The sequence below is a fragment of the Myotis brandtii genome, unplaced genomic scaffold (genome assembly GCF_000412655.1).
Source record: "Myotis brandtii unplaced genomic scaffold, ASM41265v1 scaffold237, whole genome shotgun sequence".
In the NCBI taxonomy this organism is placed as follows: domain Eukaryota; kingdom Metazoa; phylum Chordata; class Mammalia; order Chiroptera; family Vespertilionidae; genus Myotis; species Myotis brandtii.
The window spans coordinates 6577574-6599391 of NW_005358943.1; the positions used below are offsets into that span (position 1 = coordinate 6577574).

General features: G+C 41.7%; 1 protein-coding gene across 3 annotated transcripts in view; it reads right to left on the minus strand.

Moving 5' to 3' along the window:
- Nucleotides 1-21818, minus strand: part of ETV6 (ets variant 6) — a 222775-nt gene that overhangs the window by 175221 nt on the left and 25736 nt on the right. The window contains exons 1-2 of one of the 3 annotated variants that reach the window (XM_014540209.1): nucleotides 3584-3600; nucleotides 1334-1381 (exon numbers count right to left, since the gene is read on the minus strand). The exons of the other annotated variants lie outside the window; for them this stretch is intronic. Coding sequence (XP_014395695.1) covers nucleotides 1334-1354 — 21 coding nt within the window. The 5' untranslated portion in view covers nucleotides 1355-1381; nucleotides 3584-3600. Of the gene's footprint in view, nucleotides 1-1333; nucleotides 1382-3583; nucleotides 3601-21818 lie in introns of those variants that run through there. 3 annotated transcript variants of the gene reach the window in all.

The window sequence follows — 21818 nt, forward strand, 5'->3', positions numbered from 1 at the left end:
ATCCCCCTGGAATATTATTCTAGTTACGAGTTAACCCTGTGGTCCGAAAATACTTCCCTGAAAAGCTCCATCAGCATGGGGAAGTTGGAAGGTAGGATTATTTAGGATAGGGAAGGATAATCTGTTTAAGAAGAACTGATTTTTTCCTTTTTGTTTAATTTGTTTTTTGGCCCTTTTGTTAATATGCTAGTATTTTAAGTTAAGCACCCAAAGGTTTGGGACTTAGTGTCCTTAAGTGAGACTACAACAGACCAGACTAGACTAAATCAAGATATTTTTTGGCTACTCGGGCCGAGGAGTCGAACAGTCCTAAGCACAGAGGCAGTGTGCCACAAAATTGCTCCATTATCCCAATGCTGATAATCTAATCTAAAGCTGCTTAAAAAACATCTGAAGGCCAGGACAGAGAATATAAATAAAGGAGTCAGATGCCACACACACACACACACACACACACACACACACACACACACACCATGACCACTAAAACTTCCAAATGATTTACACACTAGGAAAACTTAGTTCTTACAGAACTTTTGTCTGTTTCAGAAAAAATTAACAAACTTTACCCATGACGAGTCATTGTGAATTGTTTCCCAGAGCTAGTGTGTCTGGGCACTAACCCATGTTCTCTCCTGTTCTTTATATGACACTATATGACTTCCATGTTTAGCACATTTTTACCCAATGTACCAACAACAACAGGAAATAGGCCTTGTGAATTCACTCTCCTTCTCCCTTCTCCCACTTCCTTCCCTCTTTAACTCCCAAGCTAGCATCCCTTCCAGGTAATGGTCATTATCCACAGACTGTCTTGAGCACTCTTCTCCCATGACCCACTCTCGTTAATTCATTCATTCATTCATTCAACCAGATTTCTTGAGTACCTACTATGTGTCAACACTGTGGTTGATGCCGGAAATAAAGTACAGAACTAAACAGACACATCCCTGTTCTCATGATGCCTTCCTTACAATGAGGAGAGAGACAAAATAATGAGTAAACAAAACAAAACATCTGCAAGTTATAATACTGCTAAGAAAGAAGCAAGCAAGAGTTGAAGGAGCCTGAAAAGAGAAAAAGAAAGATAGCTTTTCTTTATCTCTAAAACCTTAGAAATATAAATTTATTTTAGCTCTTGACTCTTACACTCACAGGGCAGTCAGTGACCTATCTCTGCCTACAGTTTCCTTTCAATCTTAAAATGGAGAGGAATTACACAATTGAGATCATTCAGCCCCGACTCCTTCAGCTCAGTCCTCTCAACCTCCAGGTAGGAAACTCCTCATTTCCCAGAGGCACCCTGTGAGGCTCTGTGGATTATTCAAAATACCTCCCAAAACTTAACATGCATTTTCTTTCACTTGGTGCTCTCGGGAAACTAAAAAAAATAAAAATAAAAAAGATCAGTCAAGTCATTTGCACAATGAAAACCTGACCATTAAAGGCCCATAAGGGTAGAGCATGTTTTAAACTTCTTGGTACACTCAACTGGCTAGCCCATAAATATTTCTTTAATTTTTTTTTTACTGAAGATAACTAAGTCCGTTTGTTTTAATCCCCAAATTTCTCTGACCTTTTCTTTCAAACCCCATGTTCTACATCTTAAATTATGTTTATCACACTTCTCTTGATCTTCTATATTTATACACACTCTTGTAAAGTGTGACTAAAACAGGAAAAAAAATATTCTAAAAAGGAACTGACTAATGCAAAGGTTAGCAAAAGGGTTATTTTCCTTGAAACTTGTATTATTTTTAGTGTATTTCAGCGCTTTTTCCTCAATCAGCATTTAGTCAACTAATGACGCCTGGGTATTTTCTTTCAATGCCTGTACTAACAGTATTTTCCCTTTCTGTGTGTGAATGTTTGGGGCCCTCCTTACACATCACTATTTAAGGGTACTGACTGGATTCATTTTTTCTAATTTTCCAGTGATTTCTGACATTGTACAATTTAGATTATAAACTGCTTATGGGCAGGGACTATGTCTCTTCCTGCTACGCTTACTATCAAAGCACTTGGTGATAAGCCAAGTTCTTTATGGACCATTAGATAGGCTCTGATGATCGTGCTGATAGCTTTTGAGGCCAACCCAGCTTTGCTCTTCAAAGTTTAAGTTTATTCACTTGTATGAACGTTTTGTTTCAGTTCTTTTGTTACCAAGAGATCACAGGGAGGGGGAGGGCGGTGCGCTTCTAATATAGCTTCACTGATCTGCTCTAATTACCGCTACATTCCAGCTATTCTATTATTACACACAATCTTAACAATCTTTTTCTAGACATTAGACACCACATCACTTAACACATGGAAGATGATTAAAAACTACCTCCAAAAGTATTTTATTGAGTGGAAAGCCTGGAGGTAGGAACCTGTCCCACTGCCTTTTTAAAAAAAATATGTTTTTATTGATTTCAGAGATGAAGGAATAGGAAGAGAGAGACAAAAACATCGATGATGAGAGAGAATCACTGATTGGCTGCCTCCTGCACACTTCCTACTGGAGATTGAGCCTGTAACCCAGGCATGAGCCCTGACCAGGAACAGAACCATGACCTCCTGGTTCATAGGTCAATGCTACACCACTGTGTCACACAGACTGGGCCCATTGTCCTTTATAGATCAACTAGAGGCCCGGCGCACAAAATTTGTGCACTGGGGGAGGGGGTGTTCCTTAGCCCAGCCTGTGCCCTCTCGCAATTCGGGATCCCTCGAGTAGGGTCCCTAGGCCTGGCCAGCAATCAGGGCCTATCGGGGCTTTCCTTCCCCTGGCTGCCAGCAGTTGGCCCTGCCCCTGCTACTGCTTGCCATCTGTGTGACGCTGCTCCCCTCTCCCCCACCACCGGCCACCTCCCTCTGATGGATAGCCCCGCAGAGGGAGGCCCCTAACTGCCCTCCCCTGCTGGCCTGATCTCACCCCAACTGCACTCTCCTGCCGGCCTCATCTCACCCCCAACTGCCTCTGCCTGCCTGATCACCCCTAACTGCCCTCCCCTGCTGGCCTGATCTCGCCCCCAACTGCCCTCCCCTGCCGGCCTGATCACCCCTAATTGCCTCTGCCTCAGCCCCCACCACCATGGCTTTGTCTGGAAGGAAGTCAGATGTCCGGAAGATGGCTGGTCAACCCGGTCTAATTAGCACATTACCCTTTTATTAGTATAGATAGATTATATAGGATAGGATTGCTTAAATGCGGGGGGCGGGGGAGCCTTTTTCAGCAGGAGGAGATGCTCTTGGCAGACAAAAATACATAATCCCTATATCTGGACTGATAGCCAGTCATATGCACTATACTACCAAACCAGTGATTAAAAAATTGAACGACTTTCTTACACCTTACACCAAACAGCTGTTGCCCTTAAAACCCTCCTCAGCCCCCACCTTAGGTTCTGCCTTCGTAGCTCACCAGATTAGGTTCTGATTGGTCAGTTTCTATGCCAGTCAGCATCAAAAGCTCCGCCTCCTAGGCAGCCATTGGCTCCTCGCACTTTACCCAGATTAGGTTCTGAATGGTCAGTTTCTATGCCAGTTAGTGTCAAAAGCTCTGCCTCCTAGGCAGCCATTGGCTCCTGGCACTCACCCAGATTTGGTTCAGACTGGTCGGTTTCTATGCCAGTCAGTTTCTCCGGGCCTATCTCTGGGCCTGATCAAAGAGGCGGGGCTGAGCAGTCCCCGTGGAGGCCTGAAGAGAAACAGGTGCAGCTGCTGGTGAAGCCTGAAGAGAAAGAGAGAGGCAACACTGATCAACAGCTGCCACTGAGGCTGCGGATCAGATCCTGCCTCTCTCTCTGCAGGCCTCTCTCCAGGCCTGATCTGCAGCCCCCTCGGCAGTCAGTGCTGGGTCGCTGTGCCGGTACCACGGCAACCCAGCACTGACTTCCAGTGTTCGGTTGAGCCTTCAGTCGTTGCGGATGTTATGGACCCTGGCTCTTTATATATACAGATTCCTTCTTACCACTGGTTATAATAAGGAAAGATATGATGGAAATTTTACAAAAACAGAACTCTAAACTGGAGTTGAAATTATAAGAATTTTAGAACACAAAGAGGCAGGCTAGGTGGGCATGGTCCAATGAACTCTGAGGTCAACATACCTGATGATATGGACCATGAGCAAACTCATCTGTGGCTGCCTTGGTTCAGGCCCTCATCATCTCTTGCTTAATATCCTGCAACCCACTGTCTCCCCACTCTCCCTGCCTACACACACCAGTCTCTAGTCTCCATGGATCCTCCTGTGATCCACCAATACACCCTGTCAACCCACAGATTGAATTGCGGCATTCTAAATGCATGACCTGTTCTCCTAAACTCCTCAGCCTGATGGTCAAGCACCTCTAGCTCCCCACCATCTCATACCCTACCCCCATGCTTTCTTTCCCTTAAAATTGTCCCTTGCTATTCTTCCAACAACCATGTGTTTTCCATTTGCCTTAGCTCAGGCTATTCATGGAATGCCATCACTTCTTTCTCTAGTTCTAACACCTATGCATCCTTCAAAGCCAATTTGAAATATGATCTCATCTTTGAACCTTTCCTAAATTCCCCTCATAGTCCACAGAAGATTGAAAGCATCCTTCTGGCTCCTCACATTTAGCACATGATACTATAGTTAACCAAGTATACAGTTGACTCCTTCCAAAAACTGTGTAATCTCTGTTCATAGGCAGAGCCCCTGGCACACAGTAGGTGCTCATCTGTTACACTGACATTAATGGCCTCAGTTTTGTTACTTGGCTACCCCAAAGAATACTACTCAGAAAGACAGGGCATGCCCTTGAGAATTTCATCCTAAGAAAAGGCCAAGGATAGGTCTGGAAGAAAAATCTACCTCTGGCTACAAAACTAAAAATACTGAAACTCTTGACTCCTAAAGGAGAATGGCTGACTTAAAAAGGAATGAAAGACTCATATCGGCTATGGCAGGGATGAACCTTGAAACATTAAGCTAAGTGAAATAAGCTGGTCACAAAAAGACAAATATTATACAATTCCACTTACATGAGGTACCTAGGATAGGCACATTCATAGAGACGGAAAGTAGAATCACAGTTACCAGGCACTGGAGGCAAGGGGAAGGGGGTGTTATTATTTAGTGGGTGCAGAGTTTCAGTTGGGATGATGAAAAAGTTCTAGAGATGGATAGTGGTGATGGTTGCACAACAATGTAAATGTGCCTAATGAAATTGTATTATACAGATAAAATGGTTAAAATTGTAAATTTTGTGTTATATATTTTAACCACAATTTTGTTAAATATATTTTATTGATTTTTTACAGAGAGGAAGGGAGAGGGATAGAGAGTTAGAAACATCAATGAGAGAGAAACATCATTCAGCTGCCTCCTGCACACCCCCCACTGGGGATGTGCCCACAACCAAGGTACATGCCCTTGACTGGAATCGAACCTGGGACCTTTCAGTCCCCAGGCCGACGCTCTGTCCACTGAGCCAAACCAGTTAGGGCTAACCACAATTTTTTAAAGTAGAAAAAAACACACACAATAACTGAGAGCCCCTCCCCCCACAAATTAACAAAACAAAACATAGGAGCATGAAGGATAGTGATACAGTGGATTTCAATTTGTTCATCAACTCTCAGATTCCTGGGAAGAGGGATCCCCCTCAAAATCTTACAATGGAAGTTTCAGAACTAAAGGTTGGAAGCCCTGCCTTCCACTATAGGATCGAGTCTATGGAATGTATTCAAATATACCTTTAATTAAATTCAACCAATACAGTAATCCCCTAATTGGCAGAGGAAATGTTCCAAGACCCCCAGTGAACTGCCTGAAACCATGGATATGATAAACACTATGTATGCTATGTTTTTTCCTATACAGACATACTTACGATAACATTTAATTTATAAATTAGGCACAGTAAGAGACTAACAGCAATAACTATGAATAAAATAGAACAATTATAACACTATACTGTAATAAGAGTTATGTGAATGTGGTCTTGCTCTCTCTCAAAATATCTGGAATTTTTCATTTATCAATTTTGGAGCACAGTTGACCACAGGAAACTAAAACTATGGACCCTGAAACTGAGAATAAGGGGGGCTACTGTATATATTGAGCATCTCCGATGTGTCAGGCCTCATGCTACACACTGAAAGGAGATCAAAGTTGATTAAAAATAGCCCACGGCATCCTAGGGCGAATGAGACACGTACCTAAATAACTATAGCACTGCACTGACTTGGATTGAGCTTTAGCAAAAGAAATACAAATGCAGTATGGGAGAAAGAACAACAGTGAGTTCAAGAAAGATTTCCAACATGAGTTAAGAGAAGGCAAATTCATAAGCATTTAATGAAGGAAGTTGGATTGTGACCTCGGCCCACTTGTGCCTTCGCATCCCCACTAGCACATGGAGGGGGCACGCGGTCTGCCCAAGGGCCCTTCCAGCTGGAGGACTCGGCCACTCTCCATGTCATGTAACAGGTAGGGTGGCCGCAACACTTCCCCACGTTGGCCTGGGTCTGACCCCGTGTGGCATTTTTTATCCTCTTGACCTTTATCTGCAGATGTTCCATTTGGCTACTTAGGAAAAAGCTCAATAATCAAAAAAACCTGCCCTGGCTGGGTATCTCAGTTGGTTGGTGCGTCCTCCCCATATGCCAAGATTTTGGGTTCAATCTCCAGTCAGGGCACATACAAGAATCAACCAATGAATGCATAAATGGGTGGAACAACAAATTGATGTTTCTCTTTTCCCCCTCTCTCTACCCCCCCTTCTCTCTCTAAAAATCAATAAATAAAATAGTTAACAAACCTTGTCTGTATTCTATTTTTCCTCTTTATTGATACATTTTAAAGTATCTGGCAGGATAACTATCTAGGTTTCCAGAAATACAGAAGAAACAGACACATAGACACACCAATGAATGATAAATGGGTGGAACAACAAATTGATGTTTCTCTTTTCCCCCTCTCTCTACCCCCCCTCTTCTCTCTCTAAAAATCAATAAATAAAATAGTTAACAAACCTTGTCTGTATTCTATTTTTCCTCTTTATTGATACATTTTAAAGTATCTGGCAGGATAACTATCTAGGTTTCCAGAAATACAGAAGAAACAGACACATAGACACACACTACTAGATTATTTTACTCTCAAAGTTCAGTTTCTAATACTCAAATCTAATTTTGCACATTTTTCAACAAGAACCAACTACCTAAAACAGACCTAATCTGCCTTTTCTAGATTATTTGTACTTATAGAATGAAATGCATAGTGCCTTATTAAAACAAACATTTTAAAGAAATTAAAATAAATAAGCTGTATCCTATCAACTTTGAGGAGTTTGTAACTTTGATTTTTTTAAAGATACATATGCAACAGAAGTGTTAATACATGCAAATACCATTAAATTCTGCTTTCCTTCCATTTGTCCCATATGTCTTCAGAAAAATGAGAAAGCCTAGCTCACGTAGAAAAGAAATAACATTGTCTCCCATTTTATGAATGCACTTTTAGAGGAGCAACCTATTACAATTATCCCTTTGCAGTACTTCACTGATTTAAGTACGGATGGAAGAGAGGAAGAATTCTGAACACAGGCCGCATTATGTCCCAATGGCAGATCTTCAGAGTAGGATGACAGCGGCTTATGAAGTCAGCCTGGGCACTTTCTGTCTACAAACCTTGGGCAAGTTATATAACCACTCTAGTCCTCAATTTCCCCGCCTGTTAAGTAGCTTGGTAATAATAATAATACCTAACTCAGAGTGTTGTATTGAGAACTGAATGAGCATGTAGTGACATAAAGCTCTTCACACAGTATCTGGTATGTAATAAAGATTTAATAAATGTGAGTTTTTGTTATTAGTTACCTTGTATTCTTATTCCAATGCAACCACTGGCTGCTTTGCAACCTTAGACATTTCACTGAGCTTTTTTGCAGCTTCCTTGGTTCTCCCTAGTTCTATCTCACCTTATAAAGATAATGAGGGGAAACTGAAGTCACATCTATAAAAGAAATTGAGCTACAGGAAAACATTAAACTTCCTTGCTAGTTTGAAAGGAACAAGCTGCCATGTGTGGGGTGCCTATGTTGAGGGGGCCCACATAGTAAGGAGCTGATGGCAGCCTCTGGCCAACAGCTAACTGGAAGCGGAAACCCTCTGCTAACAAAAATGGATTTCCCCAGTCAAGCCTCAGATGAGACCACAGCCTGGCTGAAACATGACTTGTAGCGTTGTGAGATCCTAAGTGGATGTCCCACATAAGCCCTGTCCAGATTCCTGATCCACAAAAGCTATGGGATAATAAATGTGTGTTGTTATAAACCACTACATATGTAGTAATTTGTTATGCAGCAACAGAAAAACTAATATTAATGTGGAGTTTGAGAATGCAGAAATATACACATGATATAAAATATACTCACATACATACACATACATGCACAAACACACAAGGATTCCTATGATTTAATATCATTGCCTAGTGATTTAGCCTTACTGGAACACTATGGCAGGGAAGAACAGTACACCAAGGACAGTTATTTAGGAGCAATGGTAACAATCTTCTCCATACTGCTGGGGTGTTGGGGGAAAATTATACTTTCCTGTGGCATTTCATCAAGTAACAGCCAAAGGTTTGTTTTCCATTTATTTTCATATTAGGTAAGTCAGCCTTTCTGGAAACCAAATTGGGCAAGAGATTTTGTCAAGGTCCAAATCCCCTTGCCAAACTGAATTACCTTATGGGCATGATGGGAAATCTCTCGGGATTTAGTTATGGGAAAGGTTCACAAATCAGACGCCTAGATTGAACAGCGAACATGCAACTTAGTTCAAGTTAAATCAACTGACCCAAACCAGGAGGTCAAGATGTGGTTCTGAGTTCATTTTCTATTTTAAATACTATAATTTTCCAGTTCCTCCAGAAACAGACACAACATGTCACCAAACCACTTGCCCGATGCTCCTAGACTAGCATCCCCTTCCATTTTATCAGTATCCCCACTTAAACCTCTGCCCTTTAAATTCTTCATCAGTGCGGAGCCTTCTTAACCATTTTCCACAGAATCAGGACATTTAAAAAGTAGGTGGTTCCTTGGAGATCATCTAATCCCATTCTCAAATTTTACCGGAAAAACTAGGAGGCCCATGCAATTCAAATGGCTGGCTCAAGTTTAAAAGCTGAACCTTTTTACAACCTTTAACTCTTCTTGAGAACAGAGAGGAAGAGCACCTTTCTCTCTTCATCTCTTCCTGCACCTGTCTGTTCAGATGCCTGCCAGAACCCTGCGCTTAAGCACCCCCTTTGCCAGGGGAGCGTTTCTGTGAAGTACCAACTATGAATGGAAGAGATCTCAAGTAACTGCTTGAGATCACACAGGCTGGGGTGACATCCATCACCCACAAGTTTCTGCCATGGCTGTCAATCCCCAGGAGATTTCAGCCAAGGCATGGCAACAAAAATAAATTATCAGCCCCAGTGCTTAAGTGATGAGCTAAGGCACAACATAATCTGCTATTCCACGCAGACTCACCAACTGCAGCTTGGGGAAAAAGACAGGAAGGAAACCTATTCGTTTACATATAACAAATATTAACAGAGGTATTGCCTACAATTTCTCTGAGTTATTTTATTTATCTACTTAACAAACACTGAATACCAATCATGTGTTAGCCACATTACTACCAGGAATAAAAAGATGATGTAAAAAAGTAGTCTCTGCCCTCAAGGAGTTTACAGTCTAGTGAGAAAATCAAATATTTAATAATTATCATAACATGGAATCTTTATTGAACACCTACTATGTGCAGGGTGATTCTAAGTGCTTCATATGAATGAACTCCCTCAGTTCTCATTGCCACTTGATGAGATAGGCACTACTTTTTATTCCTATTTTACTCACAAGAACTCTAAGCACAGAAAAGCTGTTACTTGCCCCTAAGTTCATGCATTCATTGTTTCGACAAATACTCACCTACTGTGTTCTAGGCACTGCTCTGGGTGCTGCGGTACATCAATGAACAAAAGAGACAAAGGTCCCTGTTGCCATGGAGTTTTCATAATGGTGGAAGAAGAGAAATATTAAGCAAAAAACAACTAGAATGAGACACTCCCTCGCTAGAGAGTGACAAGTGCTGGGCAGAAAAACAAAGCAGCGAGGGGACCACAAAAGGATTGTTTGGAGGGGGTTGGGTGGTTGCTATTTTGAAAAGGGTGGCCAGTGACGATGTCATGGATGAGGGGTCACCTCAGTAGAGACCTGAAATGACTGCATAGTCCTGTTCAAGCCAGGACACTCACCGTGAAAGAGTGAGATGAGTGGAACTCTGACTTCCCTTCTTTAACAGAACTTTATTTTCTCTTCTGGTTATAAGGGCAATGTGTTTTTAATGAAAAGAAATTGGTTTACAATGGGTTTTTTAGAAACTTTATGGAGGTTTGAGGTTCTTCATCTAAAAACATCAGAATGCTTCTCTAAGTCTTACACTGCAAAGTGGGAGAGAGAAAGGGCATGTGTAAAGGAAGGAGTCCTGGAGGAGGATTCCGGAGACTCGGTTCTGGTCCTAGCTCTGCCTGTAACCAAAGCGTGTTTCTGCAGGCCTGTCACCTCCCCTCCCCAGGCCTCAGGGGTCCTTGTCCCTAAAATGAAGGAGTTAGACTACAAGCACTACAAAGCTCTTTCTCACGCTCCATGAGGTGATGATTGGGAAGAAGAGAGATGTCACTGGCAATGTGGACAAGGCCAACTGGACATACTAAGGGCTGCTGAACACACGAGACCCCCAAAGCTCCCTGAGCCCCCAGCCAGGTCAGAGGGCAAGGGGAGAAGCAGAGGTTCCTCACCATCCCACAGGTGTTCCGAGGTGTCCAGCACTGCAGGAAGAGGGATGAGGAGGAGATGCTGTGAGACACAAACACCCTCTGGCTGCTTGATAACAACAGCAGGAGGTGAGAGCTGGAAACCCCTCAATATCTAACTGCACACCGACCGGATGAAACACAGTTGAGAAAAGACAGCCTTGCAGGTCTTGAGTCCCACTGACTGAACTAGTCCCTCTCCCTCTCCCTCTGGCTGGCACCATTAGTATTTTCTCCATTTGACCCACCTGGACAGGACTGTAATACAACTTACTACAACAGGGGTACCAGAATCTGGTGAGAGCAGAGACAACCAAGGGCCAGCCCCAGTGCCTGGCAGAAAGAGTTCTAATGTCTGATTAAAGAATTCCAATTGATCAAAAGCAATGGCCTTGGTAGATGTTGTTCCCTTCACCTCCTCACCATTCCTCTCTCCAACTTTCTCCATACTTTTCAATCCCTGTCTGCCCAGACCCTCCACTGAATTATTTAACTCTCAAAATGCTAATTACATAAGGTGGAGAAACCTCTATTTCAATTCATTAGAATCTGTTCATATCATAGTAATTTTCTTAAGAGTTCTTTGAACTTGGGCTAGATTTGGTAACATCATAAAAAGGAAGGACACTACATCTTCAATTCATGACAGATCGGTTTGACATGTATGAAAATGTCAAAAAATTAAGTGTTTCCAATGGGTCTGTCTTATAACTACTGACAGACTTCAAGGAAATTCTATACACAGAAGTTACAGATGACACACACTAAGAGACATATGCCATCATTACATGACCGTTGCCCCAACTAATCTTTTTAAATCGCATGATGAACTAAGGGAAGAAAAACACTGCAATAAACTGACGCATAATGAATGTCAAGCCAAATTCTCTCCTAGGTCCCTGAGGACAGAAAAAAAATGGCATATCCAAGGAGAAAGAAAGGAACATCTTATTCCATGAACCAGCGGGGATATGTCTTCTAAAGAGAGAGATGGGACAAACACGTGTGGATAAATGACTATGACTCTGCAAAGCTAAATATATGAAAGCAGAGAGAACACTGTAACAAACACAGAGACAATAACCAGGTGGAAAAAAAGAGTTTTCATTGGGAAGTATTGTAGGGAAGGAGATTTTTTAAGCACTGTTTTGAAAGTGAGAGAGCCATGTTTAGGCAGAGAGGTGCCTACTCTGTATATGACCATCCTCTTAATTAGCATCTGCACTGAATGATGTTAAAAAAGCGTTAGGCATTACAGAAGAGAGCCTATTTGGTTTCAAGATGACTGACACAGCTGAAAGGATGAACTGAATTCTTTTATAAGAACAAGATATAGGTCCGAAATTCAAATAACTCCACAAAAAGCTACTATGAACTATTTGACATGCATTACACCTCATATAATCCTCACAATAACCCAATGTAGGAGCTAAGTGGTCCATTTTTTGGCTGAGGAAACTGAGCTTCAGAAATTAAATAATGTGCCAAAAGTCACAGAGCTCTAAAGCAGCAGATTTCAAACACAGGCAAGTCTATCAAACTTAAAGGCTGTGATCTTAACCATTATGGGAGGTAGGTACAAGAATACAAAGAAACTAAATCTCTAATAAGGCGAACCTAAAAAAAAGACTTTCAAAAAGTCATCCAAAATAAAACACTTTCTTATGCTGTGGCATGATAAAATGTGTTTCTCTACCTCTATCCATTCCAATAAAAATTTTATTTGGTATAACTCCATCTGATTTTCCCAAGTGTGTGTGTTTGTGTGTGCAGTGGCTGTATAATGTCTCTAGTTAGAGGGAGAATTGGCCACAGAGGACTAGCTGTTTTCTCTGAGAAGAGAGATGCCTGCTGTCCACCAGCCCCCTCTGGTACTCTTCCCTGAAATCATCGCTCCCTCTGCCAGCCATAGTGTCTGAGAACAGATGGTCAGGGACGGGTGCCGGTGGGGCCGTCATCCCTGTAGCTCCCCTACTGCTTCAACACTAGAAAGCAAATATATGACAGCAGCTGGAGGGCAGGACTAGGGCTGAGAAAGAGCACTATGGCTAAAAGACCAGAAGTAGGAGGTAGACTTTTCCCAGCATGAACGTTTGCTGCCCCTACAATGGAGTTACTTTGGTCTGTTTCCTGGAGAGAAAAACACTAGTTCATGACCACAGACTGTTCCTGAATCCTAACTTGGGTGAACTCTACTGTCCAAGCAAACAGGCAGACAAGGGCCAGAGGTCTTTGGGATCTTCCCCTTACTCTGGGTACAAGGCCAGGCCTGCCTTCTTAGCCAAATGAAGGGGAAGGGTCAGGTTTGTCACTAAGTACCACAGACCCAGATGACTAGTAGTGGGACAGAGCATGAAGCAAAGTGAAAATGACTTTGGCCTTCCTATAATCCTCCAAACTGGAGAGACTCACAACACCACAAGCACATTTGATTTCTCATCCACTACCATCACATGGCACGCAATGCATGTCCTAGTCAAAACCACCCACTTGCCAGGGCCTGAGTGTGCCATGCTCACCCATGCCTCTAACTTTCCTGAAATAGACTACCCATCCACACCCTAATCTAACTTGTGAACTCTTACTCGTTCTCCAAATATCAGCTCTAAGATGTTCTCCCCATCCAACCCCCAGGAGTCTTCTCTCCCAGGGACAGGTAAGTACCCTTTCTCTCTGACCTAAGTGTTACAGCACATATTGTAACACATTAGAATTCTCAGTTTGCACAACCTTCTTCCCACTAGGTAGGAAGTTCTTTAAGGGCAAAAAATATGCTTTATTAAGATGATACTGCCTTGTTCATGGTAGATGCTAGATAGTCTAATGCAAAGAATTGATCCAATTAAACATATGGAAGCATAAAAGACTGTTCTCAAGGGAATATGGTCTTACCTTCAGAGTTTAAAGTAAGAGGAAGTCAACAGCACTGACTACCCTGAAGCCATGTATAAAGTGCTTGCTGTGTACCTAGAATGGTTCCAAGCACCAGGTAGTACTGGGGAAATGGTGGGAGGAACAAGTGAAAATGAGATGGTGTCTTGTCTCATATAAAGTTTACATGCTACTTCTTCACACCAACTGAAATAAAAAGCACTGAGGATTTATCTTCATTGTGCTTCTCGCAAATGTTCCTCTGGCTCAGAGTACTATACTGCTGGTTTCCAAAAAATGAAACCATATACACAAAGCAATCTCCCGCACATGGACGACTGACTATATGTTCAAGAATATTTATAGCGAATGTGTTCGCAGTCGCTGAAATCCCAGCACCAACCTGAATGCCCATTAATGGGAGAGTGAATGAATAAACTGAATATAATCCCAAATGGGATATTATACAGCAGTCGAAACAAATGAACGACAATGACAACATGTAGCAATAGAGATGAATAATAGCAGTAAAAATATTAAGGGAAAAAAGTCCCAAAAGATTATATATAGTCTGATATTTTAAAACAGGTAAAATAAACTATACACCTGTATAGATGCAAATATTTTCTGTTTTCATGTAGGCCATTTTTAGACCTACATATAGAAAGGAGAGTAAGGGACCGATGCACACACGATTCAGGTGATGGTTACCTTGGGCAGGGGAAGAGAGCAGGATAAGATGCGGGAGGACCATCATCTGGTCAGATGCATGTTATTTTCAAGGTCCTAGCTTTTGTTTTAGGCAATGTGTTTATGGTTGCCTTACTTTAAAAAAGTAAAAATGTGAAGAATATGAGTCATGAAGTAAGGATTATGGATAATCCAATTCTTAGCATATAAAGTCTAATACCAAACAACAACAGAATGAAGTTACGAGAATATTATAACATGGTGCCTGACTCTATGCAAAATGAACAGGTGTCCTTTAAGAGAGTCAGGAGGGCATCGAGAGGGCAGCTCGTGCTACATTCTGCCACTAATTGATTTCCACCATGTGGATACCAACATGGGCATCCACATGTCCCAGTGTCAATCCCTGGAGCCCTCTTTTTCCTCGTGGCATTTCCTGGAGGAACTTGAGCTCTGGAGAACGCTGGATGCACTTCAGTTACCCCAGCACCACAAAGCACTCATGGACCAGCATTCATCTCATCTTCTTATATTCTGACCCTTTTCAAATTGCATCATAAATTCATGCTTGTGACACTGAGTACATAGAGCTTCTGGCAAGGACATCACTGTATCTGCGAATGAAAATCAATCAATTCTCTCTTCTTCTAGAAGTTAAACCAAGCAGACAAAGCTCTCTCTGGACGGTTTGGACCGTATGCCCTGGGGAAAGCGTGCAGCAGATGTCTGAGAAATTGACTGAGGGGAGGGAGAGAAGAGTCTCCCCATGGGTGACAAATGATTCTGGAGAAAATGCACCCCAGAGGCAAAAGTGGTCAGCTAGGACACTGAACCATGTCTAATGTCCACAGAGACATGGCAAAGAGCTCTCTTCAAACACACTCAAACCAAGCCCCTAACCTGAAATTTCAGTTGATGGCAGTTTATTTGTTTCTTTTATAAAAAGCTAGGGAGGCCGTCACCGGTTTGGCTCAGCGGAGAGAGCGTCGGCCTGCGGACTGAAGGGTCCCGGGTTCAATCCCGGTCAAGGGCATGTACCTTGGTTGCGGGCACATCCCCGGTGGGGGGTGTGCAGGAGGCAGCTGATCGATGTTTCTCTCTCATCGATGCTTCTAGCTCTCTGTCCTTTCCCTTCCTCTCTGTAAAAAATTCAATAAAATATATTTAAAAAAAAAAAAAAAAAGCTAGGGAGTGAAACATTGGAATCAGAAAGGGAAATGTTCTTTGCTCACCTAAGCCTGCCATTTTTATGCCAGGATGACTGCAAACAATCAAGTTTTCTTCCTGGAGAAGACTGGGGAAGAGCAAGCTAGAGTTTAAAATAAAATTAAAAAGTCAAAGTACTGTGCTGTGTCTAAATATTCAAAGCATAACTTATGAGCATAATTAAGGTTTGAGCCCTCCGCCTCCCCACCACCTGCAGCCTGATCTCTACATTTCATGTAGGCCCCTTCCTCTATTTATTTCAGCTTTCGCAGGGTCCTTCAAAGCACACAGCCATGTTATGGAACTCTCTCCCCCTCCCCTTCCCTCTCCAGAGGGGTTCACTCTACTTACATACTTTATCCTTCTTCCACAATCCCAGACACCCCACATTTCCCTGCCTGACTGAGTCCTGGGCCTCCTTCCCAGTAAATAATCTTGGTGAGATCTTGCCAAAACATTTCTTAATCACGTATTTTCTTTGTCTGAAAAGTTATAGATGTAGTAAGTCACCTTTGTTCCTAGTCCTTCCCACATGTTCAGGAGTCCCGTGTTATTTATTGTTAAGCTCAGTGTGCCTCTGTCAGCCACCACCACGTACACTTTCTTTTGGAGCCTGGATTGAAACCCTGGATTAATCAGCATGGAGCAGAAAGTTGTGGTTATTCCCCCAACCATGCTCTCTACATATAAAAGTCTTAACCAGGTCATCACAAAGGATTCTTCCAAGTAACCCCTGGGACCTAGAGCCAAGTCTTCAAGTGCAGCTGTGGCTTCGGTGCCTCTGGGTCTCTGCGAAGCACCATTCTCCTTCTGAGTTTCCAGGGTTGCTCTGAAATGTTCTGCATTCTTTGGCCCCAAATCGAGAGAAGAGAGAAGGGATCCCCGCGGAGGAATGACACTACCTGGATTTGCCTTCTGCCATCTGAGAAGGCAGGTTACACACCAGCACTTAGGCCTGATGACTATGATTTTGAAGTTATTGATCCCTCAAGGCTAAGGGAGAAAAGACTAATGAAAATCAGACAAACTCCTGCACAGCCATGACGCAGAAATGATTAGAAAGCCCAAACTCGAACCATGGTGCTTGCCCTGCAACGCCATGTCCCTCTGTGAGATCCGTCCTCCCAAACTGTTGGGTCCAGGTTATTTTCTTGGTAAGTTCATTCACTGGTCCTCCAACTGCCTTCCTGATCGAGTCCAAATGCCTTTAACCTGCACTGAAGGCCGTTTCAGTGTGTCCCTGAAAACTCACCTTTCACTCTTTCCCCGTCTACACCTGCTGTCTCTGTGAGGTCACGTGGGTCTTTTGTCCAAAGGTCCCCCCTTCACCCAGGTTTTCCTGGGCCACCCTGGCATAAATAAGACTGTGGCTCTGGACTCAGGCAGTCCAGAGTCTAACGGAGGCTTCACCATTTCCTTGCCATGTGACCCCGGGCCAGTTAGCAAATCCTGCCTCAGTTTCCTGATCTATGAAAGAAACAATAATAGCAATGCCCATCTCACATGGGCGACATGAAGATTAAATGAGTGAACATCTATAAAATCTAGAATAGTGCCTCGTACATGGTAAACACTCAATATGTAGCTTTGTCATTATTTGGTGGTTGTTATCATGATTCTAGTTTGCAACAAACTCTCTCCTTCCTTTAAACCCCTTTAGCACACATTTGCATATGGCATTGATCACATACTGATTTTCCATACTACTTATCTTCTTATACATTCATCTTATCTCAATTAGGCTGCAAGTTCCTTAGAGGTAAAGACTATAGCACATGTGCTTTTCTTTCGCTGCAATACTTGAAAGTGTCTTAAATGCAAAGACACAATAAATGCTTGCTACTAACAACAGCACAGTAATACTTACTAAGCTCTACTTTGGCCACACTGTGCTAAGTCCTTCACATGCATTAGCTCACTTAATTAATTGATTTCTCACACTCAGTGATCTTAACTAAATGAGTGGTAAGCTCAAATGGTTTCTACCCATTTTCTCATTAAAAAAAAAAAGGTTATTGCCAAGCAAACTTAAATTTTAAGAAAGCAGATACTACAGAGTATTTAGAGTCACCACAGACTGTCACTGAGCTGCAATCTCTGTACCACTCCAAAAATTCCCCAGACCCTTTCTGACAGTGGCGGGATGCAGAATGGTCTCTGAAGGGTCTAAAAGCTCATTTTTTAAAAAGTGCATAGTGAATTCCTGACAGATGTAAACAATAACTTCCAAGTTCGCCTTTGACAGTTCCAGCCCCTGAAGAGTGGCTGAATAAATAAAGACCAACTCAATCTACTACACACTCTATCCCACCTACTGGTATCCCGCATACTAGGAGGAAAATATAAAACTTGGGCCCTGGTGAACACCAAGGCTCTGATGTTTGGCAGATGAAGAAGACAAATGACAGAGAGTAATAATTTCACAAAAACTGCAAAACTATCCACAGACTTTAAAGTAGCTGATGGTTAAGCCTAAGAAACCAGAACCTTTTTCAGAAGTGATGGTGACAGAAGTTTCTTAGGTTAAATCAAAGATAACATTTTAAGCTGTTTTTACAACACAATGGAATTTTACTTTGGGTGAAATTCAGTGAATAGGAACCTTGAAGATTTCCTTGTAAAAAGAAAACTATGTGAATCAACAAATATCTCCACCATGGACTAACTGAAATGTCTACCAATGTTTAGTCTGACTGTGCTGGCTGTGTTTGAAGACAGGCCGGCAAACTCTTTGTATGTATATATAAGGACTGTTTCTTTCCAATTCTTCTTTTAATGGCTAAGAAGAAAAAGGCTGAAATCATCTACTTTTGTTCAATCTTATGAACATAATACCCCATTTAATTTTTATTACAAAAAAAAAGATTAAGACAAGCATGTATTCTAATTGGCTATTACATTTAAATCAAATGTGAGACTATCTTCTCTATGCACCCTTTCCTTCCTTCCTATCACCCACATATATATTCATATATACATGTAAATACGTGTGTGTGTGTGTGTGTGTGTTGTTATTACTGTTGGTTTCTATATGTTCGTTTCTCACTTCCTAGTTTTTACTCAGAGGAGGAAAAAAAGAAGTTGTCACTTTTATTTTACCCAGAAAAAATCAGGAAGTGCCCAGAATCTCAAGAGGGAACCTGCCATATAGAAATTAGAACTCTATTATTACAGAGAGGAGGTTCTGTGCCCATAGGAGTTTGCATATTTCAAAGGGTCTTTAAGTAGCCTAAATTTGCAGTGTCATTTTCTTCTGGAATGCCCAGGGGCAATTAAACAAATCAGCTAAAAATTATCACAAAGTTCGATATCAGAATTTTTTAATGGTTCTATTTACCCTGCTGAAAAGTTAAGCCACTGAGAAAGTTATACATTCCAAATGACTATAATTAAAGCCAGCATTAACAGTGAAAAAAAGTCTGCTTGATTAGATGACGCTCCCCAAGCCCACCAAACACGCAGTGTACTAACAAGTCCCTCCAACTGCCAGGAAGGCTATTCTCAGCTCCTCTTCATCCTGTCTCAGCTCCCATGACACCCCTCAGGACTTCCCTGACCACCCTACCTGGAATAGCCACACTCTCACCTGGGTCATTCTCTTTCCTTTATCCATTGGGTTTGCTTCAGAGCACTCATTATTAACAAAAATAATCTTGTTGGTTTTTTAACTTATTTTTTGTAGGTCTCCTCACACAAGAAAATTGGCTAGCAGGTATCAAAACCTTACAGGCCAGCCCTGGCCAGTGTGGCTCAGTTTGGTTGGAGCGTTGTCCAGTACACCAAAGGTGTCGGGTTTGATTCTCGGTCAGGGCACATTGCCAGGTTGCAGGTCTAATCCCAGTCAGGGGCAACCAATCAGTGTTTCTTTCTTTCTCTCTCTCCTTCTCTCCCTCTCTCCCTTTTTCCCCTTCCTCTCTCCAAAAAAAAATTAAAAACTTAAAACAAAACAAAAAAACCTTACAGGCCTTACTTTTAAAGGCTGCATCCTCAGTGCCTACACCATTAGGTATATTTGAACTCTAGATATTAATTAGATAATATGAAGAACTACTATTAGATTTACTAGGTATGGTAATGACATTTTGTTTATTTTTTTAAGTCTGTTAAAGACATATACTTAAGTACTTATAGATGAAATTATATGAGGGATTTATACTTCAAAACAATAAGTGGGAAAGGTGTGAGAAAAATATGGTAGGACAAGACTGATCATGTATTGATTGAAATTGTTGAAACTAAGTGATGAGTATATATAGTTCATTACAATGTGCTCTTTACTTTTGAATATGTATGGAAATTTTTCTAATAAAATCTTAAAACCTAAATGAAAAAAAATGAAACAGGTAATATTCCACAAATTTAACTGCATATTTATTTGATTTTAGGAGACAGAATGTCTTTCTAAGTAAAATATCGAAGGAATTAAACAAAGCCTTTTTTTAAAGCTACATAAATCTAGATGTTCATTCAGTTTATCAAATTAGTGATGACTCAAAGCATGTCATGGATGAGAAGTATCTATGATATAGTAATTTATCGACCACTAAGAAAAAAATGCTTTATCATTTAATTTGTACTTTTTGAAAGAACTTTTAGATATACACATGTTTACTTACATCTTGTACAAATATTTAGAGAAAAAGAAGTGACACTGATTGGTCATTGTGTTCCTAAAACTTCCTATATGCAGTATCAACTCCCTTGAATCACTTTTTTTTTTAAATCAGAATGATTATTTTCTTTAATCCTCACCTAAGTATATGTTTTTATTGATTTTAGAGAGAGAAGAGGGAGAGAGAGAGAGAAACATCAAACAGTTGCCCCCGTACTCACCCTGAGGACTGAACCCACAACCTAGATATGTGCCCTCACTGGGAATCAAACCTGCAACCTTTTGGTGTACAGATGACACTCTGACCAACTGAACCACCAGGCCGGGGCTCCCTGAACTCACTTTTGACTCAGTTGTCAATGTCTGTGACAAATGACCATCCTTATCCTCTATCCATGTACAATACACATCTGTGGAATTAATTACCAATTAATTTTATAACACAGTGCTTAGAAAGGTCAAGCTTTTGTCTTTACGCTCATACTCTTACAGTAATTAAAGGAATACATCTTCCCAAAAGAAGGAGCTAAAGCAAGGAAGTTTGGGAGGCAACTTCACAAAGTACATAGTATTATATGAAATCCCACAAGAAAAGCCAGAGAAGGGTTTTCTGGGTTTTGCTGGTTGGGCATCATCCTGTGCACCAAAAGGTTGCTGGTTTGATTTCCAGGTCAGGGCACATGCTCAGATTGTGGGCTCGATTCCCAGTGAGGGGCGTGTGGGAGGCAGCCAATCAATGTTCTGTTCTCACATGCTCTCATATCGATGTTCCTCTTTCTCTCCCTTCCTCTCTCTCTAAAGAAAATCAATAAAAATATTTTTTGAAAGAAATTAAGTCTAGGCTCAGTAGGATGCAGAGAAGAGACGCTGGGTTGGTGGGCTTCCAGCTTCATTCCTGCGCTGCCAGAGACTTTGAGGGTCTTATAACGTCTCCTATCGCCCTATGCATATTGAAGAAGATGCACATTTTCCTTGTCCACCCTGGGATCCAAAAGGAAAGATGATTTGGAAAAGCATAAAGGAGCATCACAGAGGAGTAAAAACCTTTTAAAACAACAAACCTGAAAGAAGAGGTCTGAAATTCACTTGAAGAACTAGCCACTCGCAGTTAGAACAATGGAGAGATGGGCGGCTGCTTGATGGCCAGGCCCTCGTACAGGGTGCAACCGTCTAAGAGACCACAGGAGTGTTCAAATTATAGCCAGGAGGAGAAGCAGATCAGAACACCATTGGGGAAATGCTCTAATTAGTTCCCAGGCAGATCACTTTGCTGCACGAAGGTGAAATAAGGACAGCCCATCGTTTTCACAAACACTTTGCTATCTGTTTTTCCCTTCACACGAGTCTCCAATAGAGGAAGTTAATCCCTGGCGGCAAGAAAATTGGTGTTCAGGTCAAGTCAAATTCTACCAGAGATGCATGCCCTGATGCAGGCCCTGTCCTGGCTGGACATGTAATATGGACCTTTTGGGATAAAGTCACCTACAGCACCACTCTTAAGGGAGTTCTCAGCCAAAGAATACAAAGAAAGCAACAAAAGGAGCTTAGAAATTTTTTTAATGTGAACATTGATGACATTTAATGTGAGCACTGATGCATGAG